At 35.9% G+C, this 20684-nt stretch overlaps 1 protein-coding gene across 3 annotated transcripts in view; it reads left to right on the top strand.

Annotated features, from left to right (window-relative positions):
- LOC150104102 (sodium- and chloride-dependent glycine transporter 1-like) overlaps positions 1 to 20684 on the top strand; it is a 233702-nt gene that overhangs the window by 86687 nt on the left and 126331 nt on the right. For all 3 annotated transcript variants that reach the window (XM_090396766.1, XM_090396764.1, XM_090396765.1), the window contains one exon: positions 7271 to 7374. In XM_090396766.1, coding sequence (XP_090252892.1) covers positions 7271 to 7374 — 104 coding nt within the window. The remainder of the gene's footprint in view (positions 1 to 7270; positions 7375 to 20684) is intronic.

Below are 20684 nucleotides of genomic sequence, written 5' to 3'. Positions count from 1 at the left end.
ATTAACCACAGGAACATGAAAATTATTTAATTGTAAATATTTCATCCTAAGTATCTTAGGACATCATCAGTACAGTAGATTAAAACAATAATAAGAATAACATACAGTTAGGGCGCATGATTACAATAGATTCTCATTAAACGTGCGTAACGTGTTACAGAAGTTAAAAAAAAAAAAAAAAAAAAAATATTTAACACAATTTTGTATGACAATTTCTTATACTTTAGGAATAGTAAGAACGTCGTTGTGGTTTAAGTTTGGTCTGTGTAGTAGGGTTTCAGAACTTTCTTTGTATAAACGTTCATGTTTATATAAAGATCTATGTAAAATGCGCGGTTAGCCTAGTGGCTTTGCGCTTCGCAACCATATGCCTGGGGAAGAAGTGTCCTAGGTTCGATTCCCGTCGGAGACGTGAGGAGCTTAAGGATCTTCCTCAGCCATAGCCAAGTTAGCCGGTCTTGGGCGCAGGCAGTAGGGTTTTTTCCGCCAGTTTATCTGGTGTTTTTCATCCCGCAAGCAGGCAAACCGGCCCCGTGAACACACAGGGATACAGCCAAGAATACCTTGAGGCATAGGAGTGACCATTCTATCCTCGTATTTCGGTTACGAAATCTAAGCATGCTTGGAAGGTTGTGGGCCTTAAAGGCCTGTTAAAGCCATTGGGATAGATGTAAAAGTTTAGACTTTTCCCAATGGATCCTATGATTTGGATTTTCAATTCTGTGTTGAGAAAGGCCAGATTTCTGCGTTTTAAAAAGACGAATGTGGTGTTGATGTTCCGAGCTGCATTTCTGAACAGACCTACCTGTCTGTCTGTCCAAAGTAAGACAATTTGCATGAGCATGGAATCTCATAAACGCCAGGCAACATCAAAGGTGAGAGTTTGTCCTTAGGAGAAGGTAACAAGTTGTAAATTTGGTTGATAGCTTTGTAAGTAGTGGCAAAATTGTATTTCTTCATAATTTTAGAAAGACGTTCAGAGATGCCTTTGACGTAAGGTTTGGGAATCCTATGGACTTCTTCCTGTCTGGTTTGATGTGTGGAGAAGTGACTCCTCTAGGAGGTCCTTTTTCTGTAACACGTTACACACGTTTAATGAGATTCTATTGTAATCATGCGCCCTAACTGTATGTTATTCCTATTATTGTTTTAAACTACTGTACTAATTGTCCTAAGATACTTAGGATGAAATATTTACAATTAAATAATTTTCATGGTTAATGCGTGTGTTTTTTTTAATTCTGATCGCACCACAGGTTTCGTTATTCAAAAACTCTTTATAAAGTTTTCCAGGGATTGACCTCTGGTTCTCCCCTGATCTCCCAGTATTTTCTGTAGAACTTCTCCAGCATTGATCCTATAATAACCCCTTATTAACTTGTAGGTCTCTATCATATCTCTCTTGTCCACCAGACTCTGCAAGTTGCATCTTCTCAATCTTTCCTCATACTCGACATTCCAGTGGTTAGAAACTACCTTAGTCAGTGGCCTCTGGAAACATCTCTTCGCCCTTCTGAAAACCAGGTGACCAAATATGGGCACAATAGTCCATGTGTAGCCTAATCAAAGCCTTGTGCAATTTAACAAGAATCTCCCTGCTTCTGCAAGTCAGTGTCGTAAGTTTATTTTCCATTTGGTTAGGCTATAATAAATTTAGTTTAATCCTTTATCCAAGTGTAGGCAAACAAAGTTTGCACCTCAAGTATCTTCAGGACTGAGGCAACTCGTGGTAAAGGTGGACCAAGCTCTCATCACTCCTTGTCTCAGTATCTCCCATAATGCAAGGCACATCTCCTTGTGGACATATATAATGCTATGCATTAAGGGAAGGGCCACTACCCAGAGTGGTTTCGACCTTTATTGAGATCTCGTCAGTGGGAGCCAGACCCAGAAGTTGTAATACCAAGGCAGAAGCAATAGAGAGGTCATATTTACCTATACGAGTTGCCAAAAGGTGTACCACCTTATTATTAAATTACTCTGGATTTAGAGAAAGATGGAAGTTTATTTTCCACTTGGTTAGGCTATAATAAATTTAGTTTAATCCTTTATCCAAATGTAGGCAAAGAGGTGCAAATTGTGTATACTTCTCCTCTGTCCATGGAAGCAGTCACCTTATTGTAATAGTAGATTACTAAAACATGACCTACCTTTAGCAAATCCATGCTGTCCATCAAAGATAATACCATTGTTGTCAACCCAATTGTGGATCCTAGTTCTCACAAGTTTCTCCAACAACTTGATATATTTTGCGTTTGAAAAAAAAATTTCTGATGAACAAATCCAGGTTCTGCCCTTTAAGATCCATGCAAATCATAGAATGTAGTCCAGCAACTGTTTAAGATTATGAGGCTCTTACGCTTCCTAAATCTGTCACTAAGAGGCGTTGACAATTCCTTTTGCACATTCAAGCAACAACCGAGCTGATATTCCATCTAAACGTACAGCAGTGTTCACATTTAAATTTTGCAATACACTAATTACCTCTGGTTTCTTAACTTCAGTTCTCACATTAGTTATTGCTACAGGTACAGAGATATTCTCATTTGGGTGATAGACTTTTGAAAAGTGATCATTCAGTAACTGATCACAAATCATAGTGGGTGCTAATGGTATTGGTCACCTCAATACCATTAGCACCCACAATAATTATCTTTCTGAAGTCATTATCTAAGCTAGACTTTGGGTTTTAAAGTAAAGGAATCTAGAGCACATTGCTCAAAAACTTCCATGTAAAAGTTTACAATTGGTGGGGGGATAACGGCTATGCCTTCATTTTGTAGTTAGAAAGTGTTTTGCCACATAAAATAACCACAATGCAGAACATGTGCAAAGAGTGCTGTGAAATCAGGTGGGAATTTGTCCTGTAAAAGAAGAATTGTGACATTTGTGATTGGGACATTTGTGAAAAGGACAGAGATATCAAAACTGACTAATAAATCACATTTTTCCAGTGATATGTCTTTAATTTTGTTTACAAAGTGTTGTATTTTTAATATAAGAAGGGGGGGAGAAATGACATAACTCCTTGAGTGTTTATGCTAGTTTCTTAGATAATTGGGGCTGTCTATGTCTTCAACTGTCAGCTGGAGTGGTACATTCTGCTTGTGTATCTTGGTAGTGCAGCAGTAATCTTTTAACTGTATCAGATAAAATAAATGAAATACTACAGAAATACAACCTTAATGCCACCTTTAAACCTCCTGCAAAATTAAAGACCTTCTTCAATTCATCCAAGGATGCACTTCCTCTGCTGACTATCCTGGAGTACTTTATTCACTGCACCTGTAATTTTCCTGGTGAAATAGGATGCACAATTCTTATCCGAAAGAAGGAACATAAACGGCACATTAAATTTAATAATAACTATGGTATCTGGCCTTTCTGATAATGCCCGTGGAATATTCTACACACAATTGACTGGAAAGGCACCTATTGTTTACATCACACCGAAACGTGGTATGAACATAAACTTATGGAGGCCTGCGAAATTCTTATCAACCACCCTAATTTTAATAATGATGTTTTAAAAATTCCAAGAATATGGAAGGCACATATTCTACCCACATAACCTTTTCACCTAAGAGTTTATTAAATGTATAAATAAGACTGTAAGTAATCCAGGATCTTAACTCTAATATAACAACTCTCATGTTAAAGTTAGGACACCACTTTTGCTGTAATAAAACTATCTATATGAATTTGTTTTCTGAAGATGTTATAAATAGAACATAGCTTTGATGTAGTTCTTTATTTATTTAGTTTTCCCACTATAGGTCAGGTGTAGAAAAACAGTTGATCAAATCATTATCTGTTTGGCATGCTGTTTGAAATGTAATATAGCTTGTCTCTGTATTTGTGTATACTCCAGATGATGACCTTAATATGAAGGTCATAACATCAAGAAACTAAAGTAATTATTTCTAACATGGTTGTAGTCTCCATAATTTCTCTGAAATGAATGCTGATCACTGTGTAACACTAACAGAAAGGAGAATGCATTAAAGGTTTACAATTTTTCATGAGTAGGAGTCACAAAAAAAAATATATATTAAGTGAGCTTTCCTAAGAACCTACATGAAATTTTCAGTTGCAGAAATTTATAGTCATGTGTTAATAATGCAGCCACTTAGTGCAGAAATCAACCATGTAAAGCAAATTTTCAAATGCAGTGTGTGTGTGTGCGTGCACCCAATATGTGTAACTAATGTATATACGGCAGAACTCAGTTATAACGAATTCCACGGGACTGCATATATTTGTTCGTAATAACCGTTATTCGTTATATCCAAGAAGGTAATAATTTGAGTGAATTAAAAATGTTTTCAGATTTTTCTCAGCATATGTATATTGGGTAACATAAATACATATGTGCATACATACATATAAAGAACAAAAATTTATTTTTAAAACCTCACATTTTTACATAAAAAAATCATCAAGCGTGCTTTGCTTTGCACAAGATGCATATTTCATATGTTTGAAATTGTTCCTTATACCACTAAGATGCTTGAATGTGTCGTCTGAACTTACAGATCGTGATTCCATAAATCTTGTTAAAATATGTAAAGCACTTTCTGCTTCACACCAGGTAACAATTTTCTCATCATTGCTATTTTCTTCCTCGGAGTCACTACTACTATTATCTTCTTCTGGTGTATGAGAGATTTGTTTTAAGATGTCAGCGTCTGTCGGTATACCCGAAGTTGTGACGCCATTATCAATCTGCGCACGTTTCCAAATTGTTCAAGTTTCGTGCTTTTAACCACGCTGATAATGGTAAGATATCCTCTTCATCTTCTTCATATTCGCACTCGTATTCCGCAAGACCGGATTTCTTAAAACAGTTTTGTATCATAGACGATGACACCAAATTCCAAGCATCACTCATTAAATGTATTGTGTGAAGTACACTTATCTTCGAGGCATAAGCATAAGCATTTTCCACAGATTTTTCTCTGCGTTTTATCAGTTCCAAGACTAACAGACGATGAAAATGGGATTTAAAGCATCTAATTATGCCTTGATCAAGCGGTTGCAAGACAGATGTCATATTTGGCGGCAAAAAAAAACAAGTTTTATGTTTGTTAAATTAGCCACTACAGGATGGGTAGGACAGTTGTCTATCAATAACAACATTTTCTGGTTTTCACTGCGATGATTTTTATCCCACTTGTGAATTTCATTTTCGAAAATTGAAATCCAGGCCTTCTTATTCACTGTATAATCAACGGGATGTTTTTAAAGCATCTAGGCTTTGCTGATTTTCCAATTACAAGAAGCTTTCTTTTATTGCTACCAGTCATGTTCTCACAAACTAAAACTGTGAGTCTATTTTTGATAAGTTTTCCACCAATGCACTTTTCGTTTTTAAATTGAAAAGTTTTATCGGGCGTTAAATTATAAAAAAACCCTGCTTCGTCTGCATTATAAGTGTTGTTGTATCCATACCTTCGTTTGATGTCCGGCCATACATTCTTGATCCAGTCAGATTATTGTCAATGGACAATGCCTCGCCACTTACTTTTGCATAGACAATATTGTTTCTGTTCTTAAAGCGATCAATCCACCCATTGTTGCATTTAAAATTACTATAATCAAGTTGAACAGCAAATTTTTTGGCTTGAACTTTCAAAATTGATCCACTAATAGGTAAGCCAGCAGTTCTTTGCACTTTAAACCATGAAAGAAGTGTTTCATCAACGTCACTTTTATTACACTTTCGAAGTTTTTTACACTCAATAAATTGTTTTCAAAAGCTTTCAGAGTCAACTCGCGATTCTTCCAAATTGTGGATATTGTAGATGGGGACAAACCATACTTCTTTGCTATTTTCAGATTTGATTGGCCACTTTCCACCTCCCATATAATTTCTACTTTTTCAGAAACCGATAAAATTTTCCATTTGACTCCCAACATGTTTCCACAACCAGAAAATGTGTATGTACGAAATGTCAGTAAAGGAACGTCTAACGTGTATTATTCGTTCATTATTCCCATAAAACGAATTCATAATAAACATGAAATACATGCATTAAATCAAATGTAATTCACATATACCTTCAAAATTACTCGTTGTAAATGTGAATTCACTGTAACCGTGATCGTTATAACGGAGTTCTACTGTATATTGAAATCAGAATTGCATTTGATATTTTCTACATCATTAAGACAGTTCAAAAATACTGATTTTACAAATAAATTTAACCAAAAATGAAAACATTCAAACTAGCATGCTGTATATTGAAAACTTTATAAAACTGCACCTGCCCAACACAGGACAGGATATTCTCTCAAGTGAGTTCCTGCTTGAAGCGAAACACATAGGAGACACTGCCTACCATTAATGTATTAAGTAGTCAATAATGTTCTTTCGATTTTTTTGTAATGTATACCTCTGTAATGTTTGACCTTCTCTGTATGCATGATTATTGTTGTACTCTACTTATTAAAATAATGCAGAATGTTTAACCAAAGTATGGAACAAAAAAAAAAAAATCTAGTTTGTATATACAGCTAATTCTCACTGTAACAAACTGCTGAAAAGTCTTAGCCAAAGTTCCACAGGTACAGTAAATTATAAAGAAAATTCACTATAACAAACTATTCCCATAGTTCTTATGAGTTTTCTATAGTGAATCAACTGTATTGCTAAAATAATTATCATTGGTATTAAGAATATTATACCAATATAATATTCTTAATTATATTGGTATAATTAAGAATATTAAGGCAGAATAAATCGCAAGATGTACTATCCCAGATGTTTCTTCCATACATTCATATCTTATTATAGCAAATATGATGGCAAACTCCACTTGCTATAAAGCACTACCTAAATGTCCCAGTCTGAACCCCAAGGCATTAAATCTACCATAAGGAAATTTACTATAGCAGATTATTATTATTATTATTCATGACACCTCCAAGGAGTCCGAAGACTCATCGTGGGAGGACACCTACTGTACAACTCTCCGTCTCCACTACTACACAGAATCTCTACTACCAATCACCTACATTGTTGACACCATCTACTGCCCACCACCGCTAGTATTTTTTTTTTTTGTAAATTGCGTGTGTTCTGAATGACCGATTTTTCACTATGCTGGATGAAAAACCCGAGTTTCCGGGAGAAAAAACCTGCTACCTATAGCAGATGTTCTGCTATAAGAAACTGTTCCAATTAATCTTACAAGTTTTCTGTAATGAGTTTTTTTTTAACTGAATTATTTTATTAATTCTATTCATTTGTAAATTTATTTTAATGTAGGCTTGGGGAGATGCAGCAATCCAGATATTTTACTCATTAGGACCAGGATTTGGTGGTCTCCTGACATTGGCAAGTTACAATAAATTCAATAATAACTGTTACAGGTTAGTTATATTGCTTTTAAAAATAGCTTGAAATTAGGTTTCTTAATTTTGTTTTATAATTTATTATACAAGGGTTGTTTGAAAAGTTTGGTAAAAAAAATAAGTTAAAATCATTTTTTTTTTGGAAAAAATCACCTTTATTTCCCAACATACTCTCCATCGAGGTCTACACATTTGGTCCAGCGAGTTTCCAAGTTTTTCATCCTATCTAAAAAGTAGGATTTGTCAATTTGTGCAAAATAGTTATTGACAGCCTTGATGACATCCTCGTTTGAAGAAAATTTTTTCCCATTAAACCAGATTTTTAAGTTTGGAAACAAGAAATCACATGGGGCCAAGTCCAGAGAATACGGTGGATGTGGAACCAATTTGAACCTCAGTTCATGCAATTTTGCCATTGCAATGGCCTATGTGTTGCACAGTGCATTGTCTTGATGAAAGAGCACTTTTTTGTGTGCCAATCTTGACCGGTTTTTCTTCAGTTCTTCTTTTAAATGGTTCAACAATGATGCATAATAGACTCCTGTTATTGTCTTGCCCTTTTCCAAATAGTCTATCATGATAATTCCTTGGGAATCCCAAAAAAACAGTGGCCATCACCTTCCCAGCTGACAAAACGGTCTTCGGTGCTCTTTCACCGGGCAATGTCCACTGTTTTGACTGCTGCTTGGACTCGTGTAGTGATGGATCCAAGTTTTGTCTACAGTCACGAATTGATGCAAAAAATCCTGCAAATTGTGATTAAACATCGCCAAACACTGTGTTTAAATGTCTTTTTTTGCATTTTTGATCAACGGTCAACAATCACAGCACCCATTGCACACACAACTTTTTCATGTGCAATTTTTCATGCAGGATATTATACACCCATTCAGTTGAGATCCTACAATCTCAGCAATCTCATATCTCATGCACTTTCACTCAGCAGTCTTCCATAATGATACCATGGAGTTCTGTCGATCATTTCCTTCATAGTGACCTCAGTCAGGCGTCCAAAGCATGCTTCATCTTTGATGGACTTAGACCACATTTAAATTCGTTTATCCAAAAATAAACAGTCTTTAATGCTGGTGCAGAGTCCCCATGAACTGCATGTAACTTGACTTTGATCTGTGCGGCCATCTCAAAACACTGCATGAGTTTTGTGCAGTGTTTTATCACTGCACGAAACTCGTTTTTCTCCATTTTTATGAAAAATGCGAACAAGGTCATTTTAAATGTTTGCCAAACGAGAACTACACATCGCACGTGGCTAAATTTTTGCCAGGGGTCATGAATAAGATGATATGTGCCAACACTGGTATGAATGAACAAATTGTGTCACTGTCTATTGGAAATTAACAAACTTTTCAAACAGTCCTCATAATGGTTGCTTTGATCACAGGTTACCATGATGGTTGTATCTCAAGCTATTTGATGGATTTTGACTTAAATATAGATGTAAATGCTGAGTATAGCTTGCTATGCAGATTTAATAGAAATGATACTTGGCACTGAGGAATTGAAATGTAATTTTTAATAACAGTATTTCACTTGTGTCATAGACATCATTAGGAATGCAGCATATGGTTGTGTAGCCTTAGTTCATAGATGAAAGTTCCTTAAAATTAGTTTTCCATACCTGTTAGGCATACTCAAACATTCATATTTATTACAATTATGACATCACTTTTGGATGGAAAAATCTAGATTCAAATCCAGCCTAGAATGTAAGGAACCTTCGGAGTAATTTTTCAACTGAATGAAGATGGGTTGGTCTCATATAGATCTAACGCTGATTTTCCTCCTGAAAGTATTTTTTTTTCCTCTTGCAAAATAGAAAAACTTGCCAAAGAACACACATACAATTAAGACATTCAATATTCTTTCCTCTCCCTCTCCCATCCTTAGTTGCCTTGGTCATAATTCCAACAAACCAGACTCCCAAATCTTATAGATTTGGGAGCTCTTCTTAAATTTCATTCTGAAATCATAAGGTTTAAGCTATGTAATCAGTCAAGTAAGTCGGTGTTCTATATAATAATGTTATATTTGTAGATTTTTAGAATGTCCTTGAATCTTTATATGAATCAGAAATGATAAACAGTTTAAAATAACAGATCCTACATACAAAATATATCCGATTATTAGAAACTGTATATCTAAGTAGCACCCAATACAAAATTAGAACACTAGGGAAAGGAATTTGGCATTGAGAAAAGAGCAAGGCAATGAGGGCTATCATCACCCAAATCGAATCTTTATATCAATCAGAAATGATAAACAGTTTAACCACCTTACTGGCCGTTATGGATCAAATACGCATCCGCATACGCTTCGTATCCATCACTTATTTCATTGTTATAACAATGGTATTACAATTTTAATAAGCACTTCGCATCCATGATAAAGTGAACGTCTATAGACGTCTTGGCCGGTAGCGTGGTTAAAACAACAGATCCTACATACAAAAGCTATCCGATTATTAGAAACTGTTTATCTAAATAGCACCCAATACAAAATTAGAACACCAGGAAAAGGAATTTGGCATTGAGAAAAAGGCAAGGAGGACTATCACCCAAATTTTTTTCTGCCATATTAGAAGACTTCAGAGAATGTATCATTAAAAATTATAGAATTAAGATCAGTGGAAGACATCTTAATCATTATGAAATGATATTGTTCTGATAGCAGCATACATGCATAAAACGTTAATTGCCTTTACAGAGAAAGCAGGAAAAAGGATTGTAAAAATTATAAGCCTTTTTCCTGCTGATGAATTTTGTGTTGGAATGTGCACAATGCTTCTAACAATGTTTTTGAATTTCTTGATTAGAGTCTACCTACAGAACTATGTACAGTCATATGAACTTGGAAATTTTAAAGGCTACTGTTATAGGTGCCTCTTTCTCATCAGATAGCATATATAAAGATAATTCTTGCCTTTCAGCAAGAATTATATCTTATCTTTATATATATATATTATATAAGATAATATATATATAAAGATAATTCTTGCCTTTCAGCATACAGAAGAACTTTTCTTATTATCCAGTATAATAGCAAGATATAAAGATTCATTATTCTAGTGAAATATCCAAGTGCATTGTGTGAGAAATTAACCTTACGCCTCTTATAGGTATTAATTAAAAAAATAAAATATTACCATCAAGTAATATGATTGTTGTAACTGAGCAATAAGTCTTATATAGAACCAATTATCTGTTTTTTGACTATCCATGAACTTATCAGTTAAACCCATAATACATCAGTATTGTCAGAAGGCTGAAGGTTAGATAATCCAAACCAAAATAAATATACTGTGTGTTTAAGTTCTGCTGAAAAGATTCAGTTTTTTAAAGTTGAATGTTTTTATAAGTGTTTTTGATTAATAAATTGTGTGCATAACTGACTTCATATTTTAAACTTATTATATATCGATACAGTGTATTGTGTAGCAGAACATAGGCTGTGAGTCTTTTTGCTTAAATTTGATACAAAAAACTTCATTTGATGTAACATGTATGATATGTATTGGTGAATGTGAGTAGTTTGTGGGAAAAGAGATGATGGTATTAGAAATTAGGAAGATTAAGAAGATTGAGTTACTGAATGTGAGCAGAATTTCAGATGAAGTGGCATTTCCGGAAATGTGGAAAGGCAGCTGGGGTATAAGGAATTTGACCAGAAATGTTCAAATATGGAGGTATAAAAGTTCTACAGAATCTGCATTGCATAATTCAGAATGTCTGGTCAGAGGGTCAAATTCAGGATGATTGGAGTAGAGCTCTTATAGTATCCATCTATAAAAAGGAAATAAAATTGAATGTGAGAATTACAGAGGTATTTCCTTATTGAATGTTCCTGGTAAAATTTATATAAGTATACTTGAGAAATGACTAAGAAAAATTGCAGAATTGAAGCTTGATGAAGAATCAGCTGGATTCACACCAAATAAAGATTGTCAGGATCGGATTTTCACTTTAAGACAAATAGTTGAGGAATCTTAGGAATATAACAAGGATTTTTATTTAAGTTTTGTTGATCTGAAAAAGGCATATGACAAAGTGCCAACAGGAAAGCTCTTCAAAACACTACAGTTATATAGTGTAAATGGGACATTATATCAAGCATATGCAGTCTCTATTTAAGCTGTGATTCAGCAATTAGAAGTGAAGGAGGTACAGGAAGATGGTTTAATGTAAAATCAGGTGGGTAACAAAGGTGCATATTATCTATATGGATCACATTATGAAGGAAAGTGGTATTAAATATGATATCAAAATTGGCAATGTTAATCTTAGCTCTTTACTTTATGCAGATCATGTTATACTTCTGAATAAATCAATCCAATACAAGTCTGCAAGATTCCCTGAATAAATTGAATAATTGTTGTAATAAATTTAGTGTGAAAATAGGTAGTAACTTTGAAAACATCAACTGTATCCTTAATGGTGAACCTATAAAACAGATAAAACATTTCAGAAATCAACTGAATAAACTTGTATAGAATAAGAAAGAAATTAGTTAAAACACTGATTAACTGTATAAAAGACGGCATTCAAACCAATTTTAACTTCTGGGTCTGAGAACAGGTTAGAAATAAAACACTTCATCAAAGACTGTAGATCTCTGATATGAGAGTTCTGAGAAAAATTAAAGGAATGAACAAATAGCATCAATGGCAGTATCACATTAAAAATGAGCATATTAGGAAAGAACTTGACATTGTTAGCATTCATGAATCTGTTAGCAGAGCTAATCTCAGGTGGTATATTCACTTAAACAGAATTATTATTATTGTTATTAACATCTAACTTCCATGGAGTCAGAGACTCATCGTAGGAAGTACACACTATTGCACACAATGCTCATCCAACCATGCTTTTAAACAGATTCAATGTGTCCATATTCATAACACTCAGGCAATGCATTCCACTCACCAACCACTCTCTATGCAAAGAACTATAGACTATATAATGGCTATAGACCTAAAAATTTGTGTTTTACAAATGCCAGAAGTATCTGAAATAAAGGGGATGAAATGGTTTCAGTGATTGAGTTTATTCACCCCCAAATCATTGGAATAAGTGAAACATGGTTGAATGAAGATAATATCATAATGGGAATAGAAATGGAAGGGTACAGTATTTTTCATGAGGATAGGAAGGGAGAGGGAGTGCTGCTGATGATAGCAGGTGAATTAAGTCCACATAAGGTAGACATGAAAGGGAGAAATAGTGGCAATGGTTGTGAGGCAGTGTGGTTTAACTTGGAGGTTGAGAGGAAGACATATTTAGTTGGATGTTGCCACAGGCGCGTCCCCCAGGTGGCAGAAACCCAAATGGGTTGCTCTGAATAAAGAATAAAGAGCCGTGGACCAAAGGATGTAGCAGAGGCATGGGAAGCTGGCTACATTATTATGCCAGTAGCCTCCATGAGCCAGAGAAAGTCTACAAATCAAGATAGTGCTACTGCATACGGGACAGCCTACTCGAAGACCACATAGAGTAGGTGAGAAATCAGAATGTGGTCAGCCAAACACATAGCCACCCTCAACATAAGATCATTATACCAACCTGGAAAATTGCAATTAGTCCAGGAAAATTTAAAAAGACTGAAATGGAGTATTTTAGGTTTATCAGAGACACATTGGTGCAGAGATAGATTTATGGATTTACCAAAAGAAAGGCTTTACTTCCTCAGGAAGAAAAGATAACATACACAGAGAAGGAGTTGCATTATTAATTGAGAAGAAACTTACACACTCAGTAATTGAAATAAAACCAGAGTCTCCTAGAGTGATCGCAGCCAAACTTCAAGCAAAAGAAAAAGGTCAAACAATTAAAATAATCCAAATATATGCATCAGACAGTAACCATTCAGAGGAAGAAATATAAAATTTCTATGAAGAACTACAACAGGAAATAGATAATTCCAAAAACAGAGAACTCATGATAGTGATGGGAGATTTTAGCACTAAAATAAGACAGTTCACAGCAGACAAAAAAGATGTGATGGGAAAATTTGGATATGGAGAGCTTAATGACAGAGGAGAACAATTACTCCACTTCTGTAAAGCAAACAATCTAATGATTACAAACACATTATTCTATCAATGCCCTAATAATAAATATACATGGACATCCCCAGATGGTAATATAAAGAACTGCATAGACTATATCATCATAAACAAACAATGGAAAAGATCAGTAAATAATGTATGAACATTAAGAAGCTTTGAATTCGACATTTACCATGAAATATTAACTGCCAAAGTGAAGATAAAATTCAACAGGAAAAACAATATTAGAAAAGAAGAAAACATCAACCTATCAAAACTAAAAGATAGCTCAAACAGAAGGCGATTTTTAGAACAGATGTGCTTAAAATTAAAACCCTCCATCTTCCAGAACAGCGGAAAATACTGGGAAGAAGGAAAAGAAACAGTGTTATCAATTGCAAAAGACACTCTAGGTACCAAACCCAAAATAAACAAACAGTTGATAACCCAAGAAATCGTAGCTACAATAGAAGAGAAAAGAGAGGCCAAGATACTTTTCAACCAACAAAACAATGAAGAGAATAGAAAAAAATAAAGAGCACTAAAAATAAAGTTGATAACCTCTGCAAAAAAGCAAAGAAAAATGGTTAGAAGAAAAAGCTAAGAAATGCCAAGAAGCATACCAACAAAACAACCTAGAAGTCTTCCATGATACTATAAGAGAAATTACAAAGGAATTCTCAGCAAAAGCAGTAACAATGATAAACAACAAGATGACTGAAACAGGGAATATTGAAGATTATTATTATTATTACGGGTGACTCCAGGGAGTCCTTAGACTCATCGAGGGAGGCCATAAACATCATGTCCACACAACTATACAACATTCTCACAGTATCTATCATAAGCTGCCAGAGTCTGTTGTGGGTGCTATGACAGTGAGCAGCTTATTCCACTCATTTACCACTCTAAAAGTAAAGAACCCAGCTCTAACACCCTTACTAACCACACTCTTGCCCAACTTCCATAGGTGTCCCCTGGTTCTCCCACCACCAATCCTGATCTCAAAAATATCCTCTGAATTAATCCTATAGAAACCCTTCAGCAATTTGAATGTCTCAATCATATCACCCCTTTTCCACCTATCAACTAATTTCTGCAACTCGCAAATCTTCAGTCTGTTCTCATAAGGTTCATTCCATAGACCTGCTATCATCTTGGTCACTCGCCTCTGGATCCTCTCCACCACCTCCCCATCAAGAAGAAACCTAGGTGACCAAATCTGGGTACAGTAGTCGAGATGAGGTCTTATCAAGGCTCGGTACAGAGGTACAATAAGAGGTACAGAGGTATAATAGTATTTTTCAACAATCAAGTGAGTTGATGAGCTGATTTAGCCACTTTTGCAATGTAAACTTTTGTAAACTACAACATGTGAGAATGGATATAGGGTTGGTGAGATGGATAGGTGGGTGGTTGATGGAGAGATATCAGAGAGTTGTTTATTCAGGAGTAGAGTCCAAAAGACGGCCTGTGATTAGCGGCGTGCCGCAGTGTTCTGTTCTTTCCCTAAATTTCATCTCCCTATTCACCAACACTTCCAAGTCCCTGGCCTCATCAGTCTACTGGAGTACAGTTCCACCAATGTGGTATACCACTGCTAATCTTTTAATCTTTTCACCCCAAAATGCGTAACCTTACATTTTGTCACATTAAATTGACATCCATTCTCCTTAGCCCAGAACTCCAATCTATCCAAGTCATCCTGCAAGATTTTGACATCTTCTGCATTCACTGTTGCCCTACCCAACTTTGCATTATCGGTGAACAAATGAACTGCTCCTCTTAGATCCTTCCCTATATTGTTAATGAACAAATTAAACAGCAGTGGTCCAAGAACAGAGCACTGCAGCACGCCACTAGTCACAGGCCGTCTTTTGGACTCTACTCCTGAATAAACTACTCTCTGATATCTCTCCATCAACCACCCACCTATCCATCTCACCAACCCTATATCCATTCTCATATGTTGTAGTTTACGGATTAGAATTCTGTGGTATCCTGTCAAATGCCTTAGCCAGGTCTAGCAGTCTCACTGTAAACCCATTACCCTTATCCAATTCAGCCGTCACTGTGTTATAAAACTTGACCAAGTTACTGAGGCATGATCTACCCTTCACAAAACCATGCTGTCCCCCGTACAGTATCTCATTTTCATCAATCCATTCCTGTATTTTTCCATTGACTAATTTCTCCAACATCTTGACAACGAATCCTGATATGCTGATCGGTTGGTAATTTGCAACAGTAGTCTTGGGTCCTCCTGAGCTGATTCCATCCTTTCCACTCAAAGGTGTGGAAAGAGTGGAACTATTTTCCACTCTTTCCACACCTTTGGGACTAAATCAGACCCTAGACTCAGATTAAACAACATGGTCAAGGGCACTGATAATTTTTTAGCCGCTTCACGTAAGACCCGTACCGGTATACCATCCAATCCCACAGATGTATTCACATTAAGGTTCTGTAATAGACTATTCACCTCTACTTCATTCATCACAATTCCCGTATAAACTAATGGTTCCTTCATTTTTTCAGTGTCACCACCTGGATGATATACTCTTGCAAAGTGCTCGGTCAGTAATCCCACTATATCGACTGATTCAGTGACCTCCTTACCATCATCATTCCTTAAAATCATTCTGCTGTGTACAGTTTTTTTTTGCTTGCAACATATTGAAAGAACTGTTTTGGATTCTCTTTAGCTTGCATAGCTAGTTTTCTTTCATAATCCGCTTTTGCTTTTTTTACCACACTCATTACCCTTCTGGCCTGCGCTTTATACTGTTTGTGTGCCTGCAGGTCACCTTTCTCTTTAAATTCCCTCCACAGTTGTTTCTTTTTTTGCAGCTCAAGCTTAATGGTGTTATTCATCCATTTAACCCCTACTTGTTTTACTATTTGGACCCTAGGTATACAATCAGCCATAACCTCCTGTAAATGATCCTTGACCACTTCTCATGCTCTATTGACATCCAGCCCTTGCAGTTTTACATGCCATGGTACTGAACCAAGGAATCTCCTAAGCTTGTCATACTTGCCAGCATGGTAATTCCACATATACCCTGTCTTAATCGAAAATTCCACACCTTTAGCCACCTCCCAGGTCAAGACCTTATGATCACTCTCACCAATAGGTGGCAACATGGTCATATTCATTACAGTCAAATTCTCAGATGCTATTACCAGGTCAAGCACTCTCAAACCCCTAGTATTTTCAATTACATGCTGTCTCAGATAGTTATCCCTTAATAATTGAATAAAATCCAGTTCCTTTCTCACATGTGTCCTCTCCTCCTTCCAATCAATGTTACCATAGCTGAAATCTCCCATAATAATTACTCTCCTTCCACTCATTGTTTCTATTTGCTTATGCATGCTATCTCCACCATCTATTCCATCACCTGGTCTATAGCAGCACCCAATGGTATATTTTGTTCTGCCAGTCTCAATCTCACACCAAATAGCTTCAAATGAGCTCTTTTCACTATCGTGCAATACAACTTCAATTTTCCTTGGCTGCAGTTCATCAGCTATCATCAATAACACCCCTCCCCCCATTTTATTCTCTCTGTCCCTCCTAAACACACTATAATCTACACATTCTATTCCACTAACTATATAATCTTTCATCAGCCATGTTTCACTAATGCCAATAACCTGTGGCCAGGAAGAGCCAGTCAAGGCCAAAAATTCTTCCTTCTTGTTCCTAATACTCCTGGCATTAGTATACATGAAATGCAGAGGTCTCTTTGTCCCACCTCTATCTTGATGCGTTATTCTAACTATCCCATTCCGATTTCTTGTCCTTAGTACTGGCTCGGGTACATTATATACATTCTTACACTCAACTGTCTCACTAATGTCCGCATATCCACCCCCCCTCCTTGGGGGGGGGGGGTGGATATGCAGACATCATATCCACTCCCTGGTTCTTAGTAGTTCTAGTTTCCCTGGTTCTGCACATCCATTTTCACTTCATTCAGCAACACTTTTTCTAGTCTCTGCACACCAGATCCATTCAAATGCAGGCCATCCATCTTGTATAAATCCTTTCACCCATCAAACTCATTCCACATGTCCATGAATTCCACACCACACCATCTGCATAACCTGTGCATAAAGTCATAACTCTGTCACTCTTTTCTTTCACTACCTTTTAACAATACTTTCAAGTCCTCTCTCATAAAAAATTTATATCCTTTCAACTGATTCGTACCCGACACGACTATCAATTCTTTCACCCTCTGTTTTTGCACTCTAATAATCTCACTTACATCCTTAAATTTCAAAGATATAAGAAAAATCTGGTTAAACCATTTTAAGACTATCTTTCAGGAAACAAAACTACAATGCCAACAATAGAAGAAAATAGCGACCACCCAAAAATTTTACAAGCGTAAGTTAGATACACAATAAAACAGATGAAAAACAATAAAGCACCAGGCATTGATACTATTCCTGCTGAACTGTGGTCATATGGAGGCAGCACATATTTAACAACCCTATTCAATAAAGTACTACAAACGAGAGAGATCCCAGATGACTGGAGAACTGGAAAGATCATCCCAATATACAAGAAAGGAGACAAAAGAGACTGCAGAAATTACAGACCAATCAATTTACTCTCCCACACCTATACAATATTCATAAGAATTAGACAAAATAGATTAAACAACACCTATAAACAAAAGATAGGATAGAACAAGATGGTTTCCAAGGAAATTATTCAACAATAGACCAGATTTTCACATTGCACCAACTAGCAGAGCTCAGCTGGGAAGACCATAAAGAACTATATTGTTGTTTTGTGGACTTTAAACAAGCTTTCGATAACATCAACAGAGAAATCCTTCTTAAAATTCTACTAGAAAAAGCAATAGACAAATATATAATACAGTTTCTGATAAAATATTACTCTAAGACAAATGCAATAATTAAAACGGACACATTCACAACAAAACCCCATAGAGATCCAAAAAGGAGTAATGCAAGGATGCCCATTATCCCCATGCCTATTCAACATATATCTAGACGAAGTTGTAAAAAAGGCAATGGACAATGAGCATGGAATCAATGTCAATGGTTTAAACATAAATAATATCAAATATAAGGAATTAGATAAGTACCAGATAGGAATTAGATAAGTACCAGATCGACATAATAGGGGTGACTGAAACAAAAAAGACCAAAACTGGTGAGATCTTTCTGAGCAATAAATACAAAATGTTATATTCAGGCAATGACAATCAAGGAAAAGAAGGAGTAGCCATAGTATTCAACACAAAATACGAGGCTAATCTTCTTGAATGGCAGTCAGTCTCAAGTAGAGTAATGTGGGCAAATATGAGAATGGGGAACTGGACAATGAGACTTATTTGTGCCTATGGTGTACAGAAGGTTCTACTAAGGTAGAAGTGGAGGAATTTTTTGAGGCTTTAGAAAAAGCAACTGACACAATGAAAAAGGAAAAGTTGGTCCTTGTTGGGGATCTAAATAGTAGAGTAGGAAATGATTGTGAGACATGCAAAAATATTTTGGGAAAATTTGGAGAAAAGAGCAAAGCTAATAATAATGGCAAATATCTGTTGGATTTCTGCTCAGGACATGGACTGGTTATTACTAGCACCATGTTCCAACATAAAAATGTGCACAAATTCACATGGAGAGAAGAGGCTAGGAATAAGAAAAGTCTCATTGACTATGTTATTGTTGATAGTGATGTTTTCTCCCTGGTGCAGGACACCAGAGTGTACAGAGGATTTGAAATTGGAAGTGATCACTATTTAGTCTTGAGCAGGATAAAATTGAATTTCATATTGAAAAGAATAACATGTAAGAAAGTTTTAAAGCGAATAAAAGTTGAGCAGCTCTCAGATGTGAACTGTAGACTAAAATACAGAAATATTATTGAAAAGAAAATGAAAGAGTTTGAGAACAGGAATCAAACCTTGGAGATTCAGTGGCAAACTCTGAAGGAAACATTGATTGATTCTGCCAGAGAGGCATGTGGTGAGGTTGTGTGCAAGGATAAAAAAATCGGAACTCCCTGGTGGACACAGGAAGTTAAAGAGGCAGTGAAGGAAAAGAAGAAAGCATATCAAAAGTTCCTGGCAAATTAAGTCAGCTTTTACTCTTACAGAATACAGAGACAAATGTAAGAAAGCTAAACAGTGTGTAAAACTGGCTAAACAAAAGTCATGGGAGGACTTTGGCAAGAATATAGAAAATAAATATCAAGAAGGTGGCAAAATATTCTGGAGGTTGTTGAAGAAGCTTAGGAATGGAGGAAAGAGTGCTGTAAAAGTAATTAGAGATGATAAAGGTGAAATGAAAACAGGAGAAAAAGATATCCTTGAAGTATGGAGTAATTACTTTGAAAAACTGCTAAATGAAACAAGCAGTGATGACAGCACAGTGATAAAAAAACACTGACCAGGCATGCAGTCAGGAATACATATCCATACTTGAAGTAGAAAAAGCCATCAAAGGCTTGAAATGTGGAAAGGCAGCAGGAGTAGATGATATTCGACCAGAAATGCTGAAGTATGGTGGTATAAGAGTCTTACAGTGGCTGCACTGCATAGTTCAGAAAGCCTGGACAGAGGGACGAATTCCCGATGATTGGAGTAGAGCTCTCATAGTACCCATATATAAAAAGGGAAATAAAACTGAATGTGAGAATTACAGAGGTATTTCCCTACTGAGTGTTCCTGGCAAGATCTATGCAAGTATACTTGAGAAACGGTTGAGAAGAATTGTGGAAGAAAAGCTTGGTGAAGAACAAGCTGGATTCAGGCCAAATAGAGGCTGTCAGGATCAGATATTCACTTTACGACAAATAGTCGAGAAAGCATGGGAATATAACAAAGATCTGTATTTAAGTTTTGTCGATTTGGAAAAGGCATATGACAAGGTGCCAAGAGAGAAGCTATTCAATACGCTGCAGTTATATGGTGTCAATGGAGCATTATATCAAGCAATACTTAGTCTTTATTTGAGTTGTGAGTCAGCAGTTAGAATTGAAGGAAGTACAGGAAGATGGTTTAATGTTAAATCTGGTGTGAGACAAGGATGTACATTATCCCCTCTGTTATTCATTATCTATATGGATCACATTATGAAGGAATGTGGTATTAAACCTGATATCAAAATTGGAGATGTTAATGTCAGCTCTTTGCTTTATGCGGATGATGTTATACTTCTAAATAAATCCGCTACAAGTCTGCAAGATTCTCTGACTAAATTGAATAGCTGTTGTAATAGA

The sequence above is a fragment of the Typopeltis vanoorti genome, chromosome 8 (genome assembly GCF_054136105.1).
Source record: "Typopeltis vanoorti isolate ZY-2024b chromosome 8, IOZ_Tvanoo_1.0, whole genome shotgun sequence".
Taxonomy (NCBI): Eukaryota; Metazoa; Arthropoda; class Arachnida; order Uropygi; family Thelyphonidae; genus Typopeltis; species Typopeltis vanoorti.
This window is presented reverse-complemented; position numbering and strand designations above follow the sequence as displayed.